General features: G+C 41.6%; 1 protein-coding gene across 1 annotated transcript in view; it reads right to left on the reverse strand.

Annotated features, from left to right (window-relative positions):
* Positions 1–379: 379 nt before the first annotated feature.
* The window catches only part of rlf (RLF zinc finger), a 70830-nt gene continuing 53217 nt past the window's right edge, over positions 380–17992 (reverse strand). Inside the window, exons 4-8 of the mRNA XM_059949273.1 lie at positions 17049–17184; positions 14241–14443; positions 11935–12071; positions 10550–10691; positions 380–9448 (exon numbers count right to left, since the gene is read on the reverse strand). Coding sequence (XP_059805256.1) covers positions 3827–9448; positions 10550–10691; positions 11935–12071; positions 14241–14443; positions 17049–17184 — 6240 coding nt within the window. The 3' untranslated portion in view covers positions 380–3826. The remainder of the gene's footprint in view (positions 9449–10549; positions 10692–11934; positions 12072–14240; positions 14444–17048; positions 17185–17992) is intronic.

The following is a 17992-nucleotide window of genomic DNA, read 5'->3' on the forward strand; positions in this document are numbered from 1 at the left end:
CAGACTTGCTGCACGGGCAACTGCCAGTCTCCCATACAACCTTGTCAGGCCTGTGCCCTGGAAACTTTCCAAGGCGCAGATCCATGGTCTCTCAAGATTAACTGATGCCTATTGTTTTTCCCCTTTGAACTACCTCAATGTACTGATGTGATGGATTGATACTGGCATGCAGAAGTGTCTTTCACTGTACCTTGGTAAAAGTGACTGCAAGCTAACAAAGCAGATCGTCACGTTCACCAGGGTGCAATGAAATTCCATGCTTACAACCTGTGCTATTTCTTTCCAGTCTCTCTCTGAAACTGGCATCTCAAATGAAGGCATTAAATACCACTCAGGGGTTTTCAAAAATAAAAAAAAAATTAAGTCCCCAAATCCCAAAGAGTGTCAATAAGTTTTATTTGTTAATTAATACACAGAATAGCTAAGTTTGTAATAATAGCTGGATTCTCCACAAAGATCTTTCTAAAATAAATATCTATCAAGAGAACTTTAAATTGGCATATTTTGCCTTCCACAACACACAGATGACAGACAAAAAATACTGCTTAAAAACTCTAAGGTATAGCTAACCCTATAATGTAATGCAGAGGATAGCAAAGAAACACTTTTGCAGCTTTGGTCTTGGGCTGTACAAACTTTACAGAATTAAAGACTGGAATCACTGTGAGACATGTATATAAAGGTTGGTGCAGGAGGCAGGAAAAGCAATTCCATCTTTCGTCAGAAAGGGAAGCAGTGGAAACCAAGGAGGGACAGAAGTTATGGAGCCAGTGTATGCTCTCATTTTGTAGCCAATGGCTGTATAATCCACCACCATTCACAAGATAAAAAGTGAGAAAAAACAGAAGTGAGGTAAGACAGGAAGGCACACACACAATTAACCTGTTGTTATTCTTACATGAGAACTTATTCCCAAGTTGGATTGTGAACTAAGGAGGCAAAAAGACAGAGCAGAATTAGGACATTCAGCCCATCCAGTCATAGAAAATACAGCACAGAAACAGGCCATTTGGTCCATCTAGTCTGGGCCAAACCACTTAAATTGTCTATTCTCATCAATCTGCACCCAAACCATAGCCCTCCATCTCTTTCCCATTCATCCCCTCCCAGTCTGCTCCATCATTCACTCTTTGCTGATCCTCTCCTCACCAGCTCAAACCTATGCTTCATCCTTCTCCCTTTAACCCTTAACTTGGTCTCCACAGCCCGCTAGCAATGAATTCCAGAGATTTGTTACTTAAATTTGCAACAAGGCACAGCTCTATAACTAATTCCTTTGGAAAACTTCAGTAGATGGGTGGAGAATAATTTCAGCATTTGGATCTTATTAAATGCTATGGTTACTGCTCATTTCCCTTATGAAATACACACAATGTGCTGGAGGAGCTCAGCAGGTGAGGCAGTATCTATGGGTGATGCTTCGAATCCCGATGAAGGGTCTCGGCCTGAAACGTCGACTGTTCATTCCCATCCATAGATGCTGCCTGACCTGCTGAGCTCCTCCAGCACATTGTGTGTTTTACTCTAGATTTCCAGCATCTGCAGTACCTTCTGTCCTTAATTCCCCTTGTGCTTCTTCACAACAAGCTCAAGTTGTTGAAAGCAATGTACCACCAGCTGAATTAACCCAAAAAGGTTACAGTCAGATATCCAACCGCTGCTGCACTCTATTTTGTACAACAGATTTGTTGAACTTTACATGGCATTTATTAACAGCAAATTTGCTAAAATTGACAAGTTCCCAGCAATCAACTATTTGATGGGGAAAGCCGAAGAGAGGTCAGCCTAAAGCAAGTCACAATGTTATTTAAAGCGCTGTAAAATAAAGAGCTTGGTTCAGTTTTCACATAGAATGAAAAATCTTGTTTAAACTGTTTTACTCTTCACTGCGAGGTTTAACTTTCCATTTACATTTTGGATGAAACTTTGCGGCACAGACATGAATACATTCAGTTAAAACTTTCTACAATTCATTACAAGCAGGCTATAAAAATGCGAACAGAACAAGCATGTTAGGACAGATACTATCAGGTCTATTAGTTATGCTCATCAAAACTTAAGTGTGTGTATATTTTTTTCCTTTTGAACTGCATTGTATTAAAATGGATTTTAAACCATGATTCAATGCAACCCCGCAACTGCCTTACCAAATGAACAGAAATTTACCAGCTCAATTGACAAGTTATTACAAACGAGGATAAAAATGGAATTCCACGGTCAAACTTGTACTTAAAAAAAGTAAATTTGTCTAATTGCAAAATGAATACCACATTATAACCAAGAAACAAAAAGCCTTTGTCCAAATCTTCAGTTTATGTTATCTCTTTGAAGGAAAATATGCATTTTCCTTTCATCTTAATTTTTAAGAGTAAACATGGGCTATAAATCTTGGACTAAGTGTCTCTTGGGGATATCTAGTTGACATCTTGCTTTTAATAAGGAACTGAAGGTACTCCCAGGGGCCCTCTCCTTCACCATCCCCACTGTTGCTGAATGAAAATTCTTGCATATGCACAGGAAATACTTATGCCTACAGGCAGTACTAAACTGGTCTAAATGTGGATTTCCAGTGTCTTTTGAAATCACAAAACACAGATAAGATTCTAAAAGCAACAAATTTCTATATAACAAATAACACTTTGACTCAAGGGTCCACACGGTGAACCTACCTTAGTAAGCCTTATGGTAAATAGTACGTGGACTATTGCAGAAACTATCAAAACTTGATTAGATACTTGTAATGCTATGTCACTAAGCCCTCTTTGGTGCTTCCCAGGGCCCATTCAAGTATGTTTTGCTATGACTATGCACTCAGTAGTGTCAGTCAAGTGTCACTGATAAACCTTACTAGAAAGGTAGCATAATCGGCCAAAATGTTCTAGGTTTATTCAGGCTGAAACAGACATTCCAAATTTCTTTTCAAAAACTTTGTTATATGAGTAACGCATTATTTCAAAATATCTAAAACAATGTTTTCTTTTCCTATTTCACCATCTCCAAATACATACACCAAGTTATCATTTACCTTCTAGGTTAAAATCTATATTATTAGGATGGATTAAGTAAATAAAATATACACAGGAACATATTGCCATGATTTGGTCCTTTGTTTGAAACAAAATCCAGAACAGAAGGTATGCTACATAGTCGTACACTCAAAGGGAGGATTCCGTTGACAGCAAAAAAAATCTTCCTGGAGCCAATTTTAAGATCACATTTCAGTCAACTTGTGAAGAAGGTCACGCTGAAGTGGAGTTAGTTCATCAAAAATTAAATCAGCCACAGTAATTGTTCCAATTATAGATTTCGTACATAATTACAAGAATATTTCAGAGAAAACCATAATGGGTTATAGCTAAAGCCCTGCTGCAATAAAAGTAGTTTCCTTTCGTTTATTGATAACTGTTTTGATGCCCACAAATTAGGCAAGTGATGCTTTTGAAAAGCATCAATACAATTTGATTTATAGTACAAATCCATCAGTACAATGATTTTTGTGAAAAATTGCCATTTAATTGACAGCGTACTATCTCAAAACCCATACATAAAGGAGATGTAGTGTACAGTATATTACAGAAAAGCACCAGTATGTGCACATTCAAGTTCTTAGTGAGAACTACTAATCCCCGATAAGTACCCTAATACTTGTTCGTATACACACACACACACACAATCATGCACAAAACCAGAACAAACCAAGGTTTCATTTCCCAAATGGAAGCCCCAGGTGTACTCGTTCCTTTTTTATTCTCTGCAGTACTGTTTTTATCACTCTACATAGGTTACAGTATGGTGATTTAAGTTTGCAAAATAGATACAAATAGTCCTATGAACTTCCCACACAGAGTTCATCATTCTTTTTTGTTGGAAACAGTTCTAGTAGGGGAGTGGAAAACTCAGACCTTTCCAGCACTACCACAGGTCGAAGGAAATGAAGCTGCTTTAAGGCAAGATCCCCACAGTCTGTCAACGCCTTATCCAATATCGTTCGTAAGTTCTCCAAAGATGGAGTTGACCCTTGTGAAATTAGGGGCTCGATAGCTGTGAAGCTGTTATGCACAGCAGAGTCACTTTTGTCACAGTCTGCATTGCACCCTGTACAGTTCTCCACTGCTGATTCATTTGATCCAGTGTTAACGCCCGACTCCCTCTGGTGTGAAGCGAATTTTTTGCATCGCTTCGGGGTATCCCAATGCCACGACTCTTCAACGTCATTCTCAGTGTCTTCACTTTCTTGAATAAACTTCAAGAATGAGGCTTCAAAGCCTATAGGTTTGTACGTGGTTAAGTCAAATGGTTTCTGCTGAGCGTTTTGGCTCTGCTGGCTCTCCTTGGTGCCGAAAAGCGAGCCCTGAGGCAAATACATGGAGTCAGTTCTCTGCGACTGTCCGTCCATTTCAAATTTTCTTTTCAAAGGCTGCTTCAGTTTGGGAAACAGGGAGCCATTTTGGGTGCCACTTTGCTTCACGATGTTTGGAATTACTCCTCCGTTCTTCGGCAGAAAGGCCCGATTCGCATCATTTTCCTTGAAGCTTGGACCTCTGTTTGCCATCCCCAGGGCGAGGCTGCTGTTTACCGACTTCCCAGGAAAGAGAACATTCCCACCGCCAGGGAAAGCATCGTTGCCGTTCGCCACACTACAGTTCTGTAACTGCTGCCCTGATCCAACTTGATCAGGTTCAATTTTGAACTCCGTTTTCAACTGCACCTCACCATTTTGTTGCCGGAGAACACTGCAACCTGGAGCGTCCTCAACCTGCTCAGAGAACACTTTTTTGGGAGGAGCCGGAGAATCAGACCCCACCTTCTCACGCGACGTATCAGAATATTTCTTGCACACCAGAAGTGTATTACAATTCTGCTCAATATATTTAGCAGTCATTTTGTGAAGTATCTTATAGTGCCTCAAGACACTGCGCCGGCTCAGAACAACAGTCTGACAGTCATCGACCATGCATGGAAATTGATCTCTTAAAACCTCATTTTTACACATTGCAAATCCGTGGTCTGTACTCTTCAACGAATAATCCCGACACCGGCCTGATTTTCTTCCTTCCTTATCATACTCATCCACTGAGGAACCACCGTAAGTCATAGAGGATGCATTTCTCTCACAGTCTTCATCCTGTGGCGACGAGTCATTTGAGTCATCAGAATGATTATCTGATAGACTCCTCTTTATTTCCGGTTCTAATTTTGCTTTTCTGCTGCAAGCCTCACTTTTAAGATCTCCGTGGCTGTGACCTTCCAAGTTCAACTCAGCTTTCAGTGCCGAACCATACGGGTCAAGATTCTTATAATTTTCAAAATTTGGCTCAGCTTCGGATTCAGAATCGCAGCCTCCTTCGTCGGACAGATGTTCTCCGCCGATCCTGCCCAAGTTAGGCGCACGCGGTAACGCGGAGCCGCAGCTATCTTCGTCGGTGAGCCGTTCCTGCTTGAACAGCCTCAAACTGGGCTTGTCAGCTGAGGCTGAGCCATTGGCCTCGCCGTCGATAAAGCAGTCCTGATTGCACCTTTCCAAGTTCAGCTTACGGTCATAGTTACTGTTTTTGCGAGGCTTCAGCAGTATCGACTTGTAATGGGCCTTGTGCTGTCTTTGGACGTGGCGCAGGTAACTGGAACGGATAGTGTAAGTACGGCTGCAACCATCTATGCTGCACTTAAACTGCAAGTCAGCAGGCTGGCGTCTAAGGTTACTATACATGTTAAAAGAGGACACACAATCTGGCTGATTACAAGGGTACTTTGCTGTTTCACTGCCTGCAAGTTTGTGAATCTCACTGTAGTGCCTCAACAGCACTCTAGGATATTGGAAGCGTTTGGTGCAACCTTCAAACTTGCACTTGAAGATTTTCTTCACTTTGGTATTGTCTTTCTTGGCGTTTCCTTGATCTTCTTCCAAACACATTTGCTCTCGGTTATACTGATGCACCGTCTGGTAGTGGCGTATCAAGTTTGGCTGCCCAGTGAATGCCGCGGAGCAGCCCTTGTGAATGCAGTGGTAAGGTTTGTGGTACTTGTTCAGCATGTAACACAGATTACTTTTAGTGCCAATTCTCCGACTTCCTCTACCTTCTTCCTTGGATTCAGAATCGTCTGCGCTGTCAGGCATCATGCAGCTGGATTCCATGCTGCCATTCATATGCATCTCCTCAGATTTCAAAGATTCTGCAGATTCAGAACATTCAACTTCTGTCGTGAAGGACTCATTCATTGTGTTTTCGGAATCGCTTCCAGTCTGGCGCCAGCTTCCGCTCACGGTGCCAAGTTGTGCATGCTCATCGTCCCCAAATAAATTAAAGTCTTTAGTCTGGTAAGGAACAGTCACAGGGTAAAGAGAGCCCTTTTCTATCTTAATTGTTGCAGTATCCTGAGACAAGCTCAGCCTTTCAGAGACATTCTGGGAGCTGCATAATTTCTCTTCAGTTAGGCGGGGACTGTCATTCTCAGTTTTAATTAATATATTTGGCACAGCCAGCTGTGGAGTTGTATTGCTAGGAACAGAAACACAGTTTATATAGGGGAACTTTCCTTTCTGCATGTCCTCTTTACTGAACCTATGCATTTGTTTATAATGAGTTCTGAGATTCGTTTTTCTTGTGAATGTTCTTAGGCAGATGTGGCATTTGAATGGTGCGAACCTGAGTTGAAACCGGCTTAACTGAAGCACCTTGTCCTTGGAGTACTTGTGGGTTTTAACATAATGGTTAATGAGGCCATCTTTGGTCATCGCCTTAAAGGCACAACCTTCGTAATCACAAACAAAAGGCTTAATGACCCCCGGGTCCTCTTTAGATGGATCGGTTTGGAAGAGCTCGCGTGAGCGCGCCTGTGATTGGGAAGCATTAGCTAAAGGCTTGGAAACAGAGTTGGTGGCAGAGATTGGCGGGGGCGGCAGTGGCTCTATCAAAGGTGACGACAAGGTAGAGCTACACACCATCACTTCATTGGGACCTGCTTCTGATTTATTCAGCTGCAGCTTTTGCAGGGCCCTTACCAGGTCCTCCAGAGTTGGTACTTCGGGAACGCGAGCAGGCCGACCTGGAGGGCGCCCTTCATAACGCTTCTTTACTGGATTCACGCCTGAAGCGCTCTCTGACAGCAACGGGCATTTTATTTTGCGAGCGAGGTGGCCACCAAGTGATTTGGGATTTGAAAATTCCTTGAAGCATCGAGAGCACACAAACTTACCATCCTTAAAAATAGCTGGCCACTTGGCATTCCTGTTATTCTTGGGCTTTTTAACTCTCTGAGACTTGAGCAACACATTCTTATTTTCGCAAAGTTCATCTGCGGATGTCGCTGACTGGCCCTCTTGCCCCTGCGATGAGAGCAGCTGTGCCGTTAAAGGTTGCTGTTCCACCTCAGCTTTAACTTTGCCCTGATCTGTAGCAGAAACTTTCACAACACTTCTGCTCTGTTTATCAATCCTTTTCTTAGCTTTGTAGTAATTTGGATGAGCTACCTTAATGTGTTTCTTCAGGTCCTTTGTCGAGGCATACATCATCATACATCCGTCGATACTGCAAGAATGCTGATTTACAGTCGGCAAGCTGTCTGCACCATTAGGGGTGACTCTATGCTTGGCTAAGCTCCTATTAAGTTCAGGATGAAGTGTGGCTGCCTTCATCATATCCTCAATGTCACTCAGCTCTTTAAATGATGCCAACTTTTCTAACGGCACAAGCAAGTTTTCAGAGTAAACACCCTGGAGATTAGGATATTCAGGCTTACCCTTGTTGGCTGAATCTGTCCTGTCAGCACCCAGACTTGTAGGACAGTAAGAACCACCTGGATTATACTCTTCATTTTTTACCACATCTTGAGGCACTGAGTAGCTGCAGCTTTGTGAAGGGTTTTCAGCACTTTCACGCACTTTCTCATTTACGGTTTCTGCACTGCTATCAACCACACGACATTGCTTCTCCTCTGCGGTCACATGCTTAGACCCAACGTCCACCACACCCTCTGTGGAGGCGCCTTTTTTCAGAATCCTGGCCTCAAATTCTTCAAGACTCGATAAGCCATGCGTCTGCAAATGACTTTGGAACTCACTCTTGGAGAAGTAGAATTTCTTGCAGCCCGATAAATTGCAGGAGTAGGCTGCTTCCCTGTAATGCTGAGCTTCATGGTGATAGAGTAAGCAGGAACCACTGAAAACTTTGTTGCAACCTTTGAACGTGCACTTGGATCGGAACTCCTTGTGTTGTTTTCTGTGCTTCACTAGGTCAGCGAAGGCCTGAAAGCTTGCATTACAGTTCATCTGAATGCAAATGTAGGGCTGCAATCCGGAATGGACCTTCAGATGAGCTTTCAGGTGGTAATCGCTGACAAAATGGCGTCGGCAGTATTTACACAGGGCCTTTCTGTTATTCATCTCCAGGAAGTGTTTTACATTTTCGTCATTGTCCAAGTGATCATTCTTCAAGTGGGCAGTGAGATTCTTATAGTATTTAAAGGATCTTGAGCAGGCTGTGCCTGGGCACGGATAACTTTCCGTCCAGTGTGTAACGACAGCCTCACTCACTTCAGGCTTGGGCACATCACCTTGCTCTTCGTCCACAGAGTCTGCTCCGCTGAAGATTATGTAATCATTTTCTTCTATCTCTTTTTTAACAGAATTCTTTGCATCATCTAAACGAGCTGGTGGCTTAGTGGGAGTATTCACACTTGATGCCAGCGGCAGAGGTTTCTCAGCTGCTTCTGATTTCTTTTTCTGTTTCTTCTCTCTCTTCGGTTTCTTGATGTGTTCTTTTACATGCGGCGTAAACTGCTCTTTTCTCTTGAACTTTTTTGCACAAACAGGGCAAGAAAATATCCCATCTCTAACGTGCGTCTTCGCATGGTGCACCATTCTGGCGACAACATAATCTTTCTTGCACAGCACACAGAAGAACATATTTTGAAGCCACCTGTAATACCTTTCAGACATCACTTTCTCCTTCTTTTTGACAACTTCTCCATCCTTCTCCCTTTCATTCTTTATCGTCTCTGGCATTTTACTCATTTGATCAAAGAGCTCATTACTACCATCTACTTCGTCTTCACTGAGTTCATCTTCTGAAATGGCATCTGCCTTCTCTCCCAAATGTCCCCGACAGTGTCGTTTCAGAGTTTTCCAATCCCAAAACTCAGGATCAAAAGGCCAGTGGGCTTTTAAAACCAACAAGAGTTCACAGTGCAATGAATTAGGAATTGGGCCGTTCTCCTCATCATATTTCTGATCAGGTTGCTTGTACAGCCTTTCCACTTCACGGTATGCATCCACTGTGGGCTCCAGCAGGAACTGGGTGAGCTGACAAGCACGTCTCACTTCGAGATCATCTGGCATCAAGCAGGCGATGGTTTTGCAAATGGAGATCTTCATCTCTGCATTTTCATTGGACTGAATACGGAGGGCTCCTACACAAAGCTCGATTGAAATTGGGAGACCAGCTCCTTCTGCCTGCGAAGTAAATGAAGGGAAGGTTAATTTTTTTTCTTATAGAAAAAAAATACTATTTTAGGATCTCCTGGTGATCCCTGAATAAAACCAAAGTTAAGTGACTTTACTGAGCAAAATCCACAAAAGTGCATGCATCAACACCTAATGGGGCAGAATTTATAACACAATGAAAAATATTACAACTATTTTCACAAAGGAAACAAGTCTTATAGTAGCTGAAACCTATCCACAGAGCACACAGGTGTACTCTGAAATGTGACAAACGGATATGAGCTGGAAAGAGACATTCTGAAAGTACACCTCAAAAGAGTACCACAGAATATCTTCAAAACTTAGCCAGCTATCGTAAGGTTAATTAACTTTGATAAATTACACAACCTTCCAAGTGAACCATAACCTTGTCATGGTTTGGAGGCTTGTGTACCTCAATGACCTGGAGAGCTAGGTTGACTGGAGTCACCACGGCTTTGTGTTTTGGCGCTTGCTCGGGTCACCCATGCCAAACAGGTAAAAGACCAGACTAAGAGTGGTCCACTAGTCCTCCAGGTTTGGGGGTTCAGCTCAGGGCTAGCAACCCTGAGCTGAACAAAACAAAACTGTTATGGAAACAACAACGAGGAACCCTTCCACACCTGTGTGCAACAATATTCACGAGTCTCCACCAGGGACTTGCATGACTGACAGTAGTGATAACCGAGCTACTGACATGATGAAGGAAACACTGAACATCGCCAGAGATGGAGAACCTTCATTGCTGCCCTAGATACCAGAAGTATAACAGGCAATATCTTGACTGGCTGGGACTTACTTTCCAATTTCATGAGGATGATTAATCATTGGAGTTGCTAATTATTGCACTCACATACTATCCAAGTTGGTCTAGTAATAAAGCACAAGTTGAAAAGCTTTTGAGACTAGAAAAATTCAAACAAAAGCCAATATAATTAGACAATATAATTCACGTTTCACATTTTTTTTTTAAAATGAAGAACAGAAATTGTAAGCATTGAATTAAGTTTCGAGATTATAGTTAAAAACTATCTAAGGAAAATACTGTAAAAAGCTACATTTAAAGTTTAACTCCAAAAACATTTTACTTACTTCAGATTGGATAACTTTTATAAGGAAGAATATGTGGTACACGGTTCTTGCAATAATTCCAAGCTGGCGACAGCGCTCCAGGAAGGAATCCAAAGATGGATCCATTCTCCGCTGCAACTTGCTCCAGAATAGGGTGAGCTCCCTTTGGAGGAAAAACAGCACGTTCTGTTCAAGTACATCTTGGCAGATTTTTTAAGCCCTGACTTCGTAACTTAATGGTGTACCCAGTTCATTTCTCCGAGAGTGACAGTGTGCATCTATAGATTTTAGGCTGCCACCAAACCACACTGCAGAAGAGCAACTTCACTAGTGGTTATAGAGGGCATATGTTTTTGGGATACAACTTATCTTGATTTACAAGAACACCATATACTTTGAACAGGAACCAAACACTAATATTAAACATAACACGACAAATCTTTGACTACCCTGAGATCATCTAGAGCAAAAATAAGCAAGAAGCTTAAAAATATATCAGTAAGTATCAGACAGGATTTCTGCTCTATACTGATCTAACCCAAGCTATGGGAATTAGAAACTCATTAGAATTGGAATTCCCTGGATTAAAGTCAACCAGATTTCCCATTGCTATTTGCTATCCAGGGAGACACTAGATGACAACAGCATCAAAATTTAGCTCTGCATTCAAGTATGGTTAGTATTCAGACTCTGTGCCAAGATTGCCTCTCATGGGAACACCATCACATGCATCTCCTTTCTAAGTCAGGCATCATCTTGGCTTGAAAATAGTGTTCATCATTGCTACTGAGCATAATTGTTGAAACTCCCTGTGCAACACATGGAGGGAATACCTCCACCTGAAGGACTTCTTACTATGGATAGATCACCATCTTCAGGGCAATTCAGAATGGATAATAAACGCTGGCCCGACAATCATACAACAAGAAACTCACAAAAAGTGTATACACTAAGAAACAAGGAATACGATTTCAGTAAAAAACTAAAAATGACTGGCACACTCAAAATATAATTTGCATCTTCAAGACAATACTGGCGGCAATTAACTACAGTTTCTCCTTCAAAATTAATGGCACAAAATTTAAAAGGTTTATATTTTATGTCCTGAAGAAGGGTCCCGGTCCAATTCATTAACTGCTGATTAATTTCCACAGATGTTATGTGACCTGCTGAGTTCCTCCAGTATTTTGTGTGTCGATTACAGGTTTAATCAATCCAGATCTATCTTTGTTACCTTTCTCTTCCCTACCCCCTTAAGTACGGGACTGTGAAAAACAGCAAAATATTTTAATTTGGAACAAGTACTTCACCTGCCAGATAAGCCACCCACACTAGTAACAAGTGTGAACAATGTGTGCAATACAGAGCTGCTGTTTGGCGGAACAAACACCAGTGCACTAACTTACCAAGAACAATAGACACTCTCCTGTTGCAGTTGATGGGTTAGGAACGTTGTACACAGGACAAATGCAGCATTGTCCTGGCCATCAGACTCCAAGTTGCAGATAATATCCAGCACTTCCTTGCAGTCAACACGTGCAATCTACAAGGAAGAATGCTTCAGATTTTAGGAAAGACAGTTTTTAAATAGACCATTTGCTCATGCTGACTCTCAAAGGTATTTTATATTTCAATACAGTTCTCTCAATTTTACCAAAACCAGCCAAATCTCCAAACTCATGTTGCATTCTGATCCACTAAAGAATCATGCAAAAAGATTGAAAATCAGGGCAGCAAGCCAGTTGACCTGCTGCGTCTGGTGTCGTTCAGTAAGATCATGGCTGATCCTCCAACTTCAGTGGCCTGTTCCAGCTACGTCTATATTTCACCTCCCTATTGTAGGAGCCAGGTACCTGCTCTGTCTGCACTGTATTCTGTATTGCTTGCTTTTTATGGTAACTAGTCACAAGTGGGGGGCGTGGTAAAAGGAGTAAGTTGCGTATTCATGCTTCGTTCGTGGCAGTTTGTAGTTTGGGATATCTCTGCTGACCGCTCAATATCACTCAGTTATGCTCAGCTTACACTTGAGTACACTTAAGTTTCATCGCTTCAAGACTGTATCTTTCCTAATTGCAAATAAAGGATCGACTACATATCCTCGACTCTTAGAACATTATTGGAGCTGGGGTGGGGGGCACACCATGCAAGTATAACAAATCCATAGGGTAACTGGCAGCGGCAATTGTTCTGGTTTTGGCACCACACTCTTGTTAGCTCCAAAAACATCACACAAGTATTCCATGATTTAGCTTCAACTGATTTCTGTGGTAAAGTACCCCACAGGCTGAGAAAAGAAACTTCTTCTGTCTTTAATAACTTATATTTAGACTGCCACCCCTAAGCATCCCTCCTGCTTCTAATCTGCCCATTACAAAATATATGGGAAGTTAATGCAAGCAGTTTTCTCACTAATACCGTTGGGCAGGAGGTCCCACACTACCAAGATCAGGAACAGTTATTATCCTAGAACCATCAGGCTCCTGAACCATTGTGGATAAGTTCAATCACTGCTACTCTGAACTGATGCTACAATCTGCACTCACTTTAATGGACTCATTGTTTTTTTTAATTTGCACAGTTTGCCTTCTGTTGCAATTGGTTGTTTCTCAGTCTTGGTTTTTCATAAGTTCTACTGTATTTCTTTTATTTTTAAGTAAAAGCCTTCAAGAAAATGAATCTCAAAGTACTATATGGTAACATATACATACTTTGATAATAAATTTTCTTCAAACTTTGATCAGTCTTCCAGAAGGATGTTTCATTTCATTTCTCCTGAAAGACTACGTTAGCAGAGAATAAAATAACTTCTACAGATGCACCTTCCAGACCCACGACCGCTACCGTCTAGAAGGATGAGAACAGCAGATACCTGGGAACACCATCACTTGGAAATCCCCCTCCATGTCACTCACCATCCTGAATTGGAAACATACTGTATCGCCATTCCTTCAATGTTGCTGGGTCAAAATCATGGAATTACCCTTCGTAACAGCACCGTGGGTGTACCTACACCTCAGGGACTGCAGCGGTTCAAGAAGGTAGCTCATCATCACTTTCTCAAGGGCAACCAGGGATGGGCAATAAATGCTGGCTTAGCTGGCGATGCCCACATCCCGTACATGAATTAAAAAAAATTTGAACCTGTCTTTCCCATATACAAGTCTCCATTTGAACGTGTCTTTCCCAGGTACTGATTTTTCTTAAGATCCAGACAATAGTTCCAAGATCTTCACTCATGAATTTGAACCGAGTTTAGCTCCCAACCCACCATGAGTTTGAGCACCAAGCAAGCAATGTAGCCTCGTGAAACAGACAAACGTTAAAGAAACAGCAAGGTTGCTGCCCGATGGCTCTTACTCTAGCTCCCAACATGCCTTTTTACATCTGGTTACACATGCACCAGGAAATATTCAAGTTCAGGGTCCTTTATTTCCTGTTAAGTACTGAATGCCGAGACCAGAGAAGAGTCACGTGGCTTCTCAGAACTTCCATCAGGTTTGAAGTAATACACATCAGTGTGGGTACATTTTAACCTGTTACCTCAGTGAAGGATCTATTATTTTCCATGACATTAAAATAAAGCCAATTATGGAGGGATCGACCACTGGCGTAGCATTGAATTACACAAGACTGGACACTGGATTGATTAGCCCTCCAACTGAAAATGCCAAAGAGCTACTGCTGTTAAACACAATTACAGAAAGTCATTAACCTCTTTCGCTGCCTCTTCATTGGGTCCCATAGTGCAGAGACAAGTGAGGTAGATTTGTCGAAAAGCACCTTTGCTGTTAAATTCTGCATTTTCTGCACAACACTTTGCAAGGAGTGCTGCTTCAAACTTGCGATCTGTCTTCATCAGATGTTTAATGCGAATCTCAAGAAACGTAGGTCCCTCCTGCATCAAATAATTGTTCACTGTATGAACAGAAAAGACTGTTAGACCACATTCCACAAATATAGTTATAGCTTATCTGACGTTAACTGTGCCGCATATTAGCTTTAGTAGGTTTTGAAAAAATACTGTATATATGAATTTGTAATTACACTTGCTGCCAAGACTTGAAGATGCAAGCACAGTAGTTAACATCCCGCAACATTCAGAATTATCAGTATTACAGTACCATGCAATAATCTGTGTACTATTTTTCTACCTATCTCAGTACATACACACACTTGCTCTGTTTCACGTTGACAAATACATTATTGTGCAAGTCTTTATCTCTTTCTATTTACACACACCCACACATATGTATACAAACATATGCACACTAACTCTGGTAGGAGCAAAGGATACTGGGATTGACAAGAGTGCTTTCCACCTCCTCCCCACTCCTTTCCCCTTTTCCCAACCATGATTCCCCTTTCCCTGCCCTATTCCCACTCAGTCTGCAATTGAGACCCATATCAAAATCAGGTCTAACATCACGTCATAAAATGTGTTTTTTTTTGCGGCACCAGTACAGTGCAATACATAAAATTACTACAGTACTGTGCGAAAGTTTAAGACGTCCCAGCTATGTATACGCACCAAAGATTTTTGCACAATACCGAATGTTACCACAAAATCACTAAAATTATCTTTTCTAATTTAAAATTACTTGCATTCCTTAGATAACATCAGTGAGAGTAAGGACAATCTCAGAGTCTCCTCCAAGAGGATCACCAGCGTTATCGTGGTTTGAAGGCTTGTGCTCCTCAATGACCCAGGGAACTAAGTCGGCTAGGGTTTTAATAGGGTCACCCATGCCAAACACATCAAAGGGTAGAGGGCCAGACTAAGAGTGGTCCACCAGCCCTCCAGTTTTGAAGGTTCAGCTTAGGGCTGGTAGAACAAAATTGTTATGGAAAAAGCAATTAAGAATCCTTCTGCATCTGAGTGCTATAGTATCCACCTGGGACATGCATGACTGACAGTACTGAAAATCAAGAGGAAGCTGCTGACATGGTGAAGGAAGCCCTGAACACTCCCAGGATCTTCATTGCTGCCCTAAATGCCAGTGATGCAACAGGTCAGTAAGTTAATTTTAGAGACCACACCTTGAAATGCAGGATAGCATGTTATAGCTGCCAGAGGTTTATGCACCAATAATTCAGAAATATAACCTCCTGGGAAGATAAGGTACATAAATTTCAAAGCGTCCAGATGCAAAATTTCTGCTGGAAGTCAAATGAAATGTTGATGTATTCAAAATAATAACAGTAAGGAGAAAAGAGAAAAGTCACTTTCTCCCACATCTCATCACCACTCCAATAAAAGTAAAATTGCTTAATTGAAATTGATTAAAAAAATTAGTCATGCTGGAAATTAAACTTTTAAGCACAGTTTGCAGGAAATTCTGTTAGTTGGATCTTCCATAGGCAATTCCTGATGTAGGTTTTATTCCTGATTCACCTGTCCACTTTTGTATCCTTTGTGAGAAAGCACTGTTATTACCAGATTAACCAGAAACTATTTTGTCTCTTTAAAGCTATATTTTATAACATGTACTCTTTATGTAACAGGTCCAACTTATAGGTTGGCTTATTTTTAAAACAACCTGTTAGTGGCTTCACATTAAAACTTGGACCTCTGCTCTGTAAACCAAATTTATTTTGGATCGATGCTGGGGGGAAAAAACATTCCTAATTTATGCAAGAAAGAGGTTTTGACCCAATCACTCAATTATTCCTGAGGCCAATCTGAGAATATCAACATAACAGTCTTCCAAGACTGCAATTATCATCATTGAGTATTACTCCTACGGTTTCCAGACTAGAATATCCGTAGAGAAAAATATCCCACAATGATGATTTCAATGTACAAAGCATTAAAAGAACGGGTTTATTTATTTAGATACAGTGCGGAATAGGCCCTCTGGCCCTTTGAGCTGCACAGCCCAGCAACCCCCAGATTTTGTCCTAACCTAATCAAAGAACAATTTACAATGACCAATTAACCTACCAACTGGTATGTTTTTGAACTGCGAGAAGAAACCACAGCACCCGGAGGAAACACACGCGGTCACCGGGAGAATGTACAACCTTCGTACAGGCAGCAATGGGAATTAAACCTGGGTATCCAGTACTGTAAAGCGTTGCGCTAACCATATACTAGTGCACCACTGAGCCTGCTCCATTATTCAACCTCCAGCACCATTTACTTTCCCTATCCTCGTATTCATTATTTCTTTTCAATATCCAGAAATCAAGCAGGCTATTTTGAATACTGTTGTTCCTCTCCGCACCTTGTGGTGCATCAGGCAGCAATGCTGACACTTCTTTAGCATTTGTTCATCAGCCAGAGTTGCTAGGCTGATGCTCAACCCAGCATGGCTGGGAAGTATGCAAGGAGTCAGCTGGATTCGAACCCCGGGCCATTCGTCTCCAAGTCCGGCTGGCTTTGTCTGAATGCAAAAACTTCTACAGCCCTCTGTGGTAAACAGCGTTCAACATTCATCCTTCATCACATGAAGAATTTTTTCATTTCTGTTCTAAAGGGCCAACACCTTACTTTCATGTATAAAGGATATATAATACTTACCCTCTTCAATAGGTGCTGTCTGCTTGGAGAGAATACACTGTAGAACTGAATTTTTCCAAGCTCCACCCTCTCTAGAAATAGTAAGAAGTGGCTGCAATTCATTATTTCCATATTCCAGTAATGCACTGTGGGAATCCTATCAAATAAAACAATGACAATTCCAGAATAAAGACGCTGCAGAGTTATTCATTAGTGAATTATAACAAGAGTTCAGAATTAAAAAGGAATTGTCCCAATAAACTATTAGATAATTTTTAAAAAGACACTATTTTCTGCAATGTTCAGCTTTGGCTCTCACGTATGGCTTAGCTACTAAGCCCAGTAGAACCGTTTCTACTGACAGGAGAAAGGGTAAAGGCAGATTACTACTGATTTAAAGCAATCACTTTGATCGGGTGGAGGGGGTGGGGGCTCATCAGCCGTGGCTAGCATCTCATTGAGAAGGAAAACACTGATCTCAAACCTCTGTTGCCTTGCAGCTATACCCACTCAAGGGGAAGGCTTTGGGAGTAAACCCCCGGGGAAAACGCTGGAGCTGGAGGTCCTACACTGAGTTCAACGTTGATTGGCAACTCCTGCCACGCTGCTGGTACCAAATTGTATTGGTCTCTGCTGTTCCTTTGGGTTTATCAGAAGCATGGAGAGGATGAACTTGCTGCATGGACAACAGTTTGCTCTCCATATTGTACTGCCCTGGCTTGCGTATCTAGACAGCTAGGATGCAACATCCATGGTCGACCCTGACTGATGGAGGCCTCACTCACTCAAACTGAATTTGTATACAGACATTCACAGATCTAAAGCAGGCAAATCTGAATGATTTGGTCATAGATCAAAGTAACAGAAGTAGCAATTCCATACAGACTAATTTAGACCAGGTGTTTCATAGTAAGCTACACTGTTAAATATTTATTCTTTTAAGTGCAGCAACAAGTCAGGAGTAG

Source organism: Hypanus sabinus, chromosome 24, assembly GCF_030144855.1.
Source record: "Hypanus sabinus isolate sHypSab1 chromosome 24, sHypSab1.hap1, whole genome shotgun sequence".
In the NCBI taxonomy this organism is placed as follows: domain Eukaryota; kingdom Metazoa; phylum Chordata; class Chondrichthyes; order Myliobatiformes; family Dasyatidae; genus Hypanus; species Hypanus sabinus.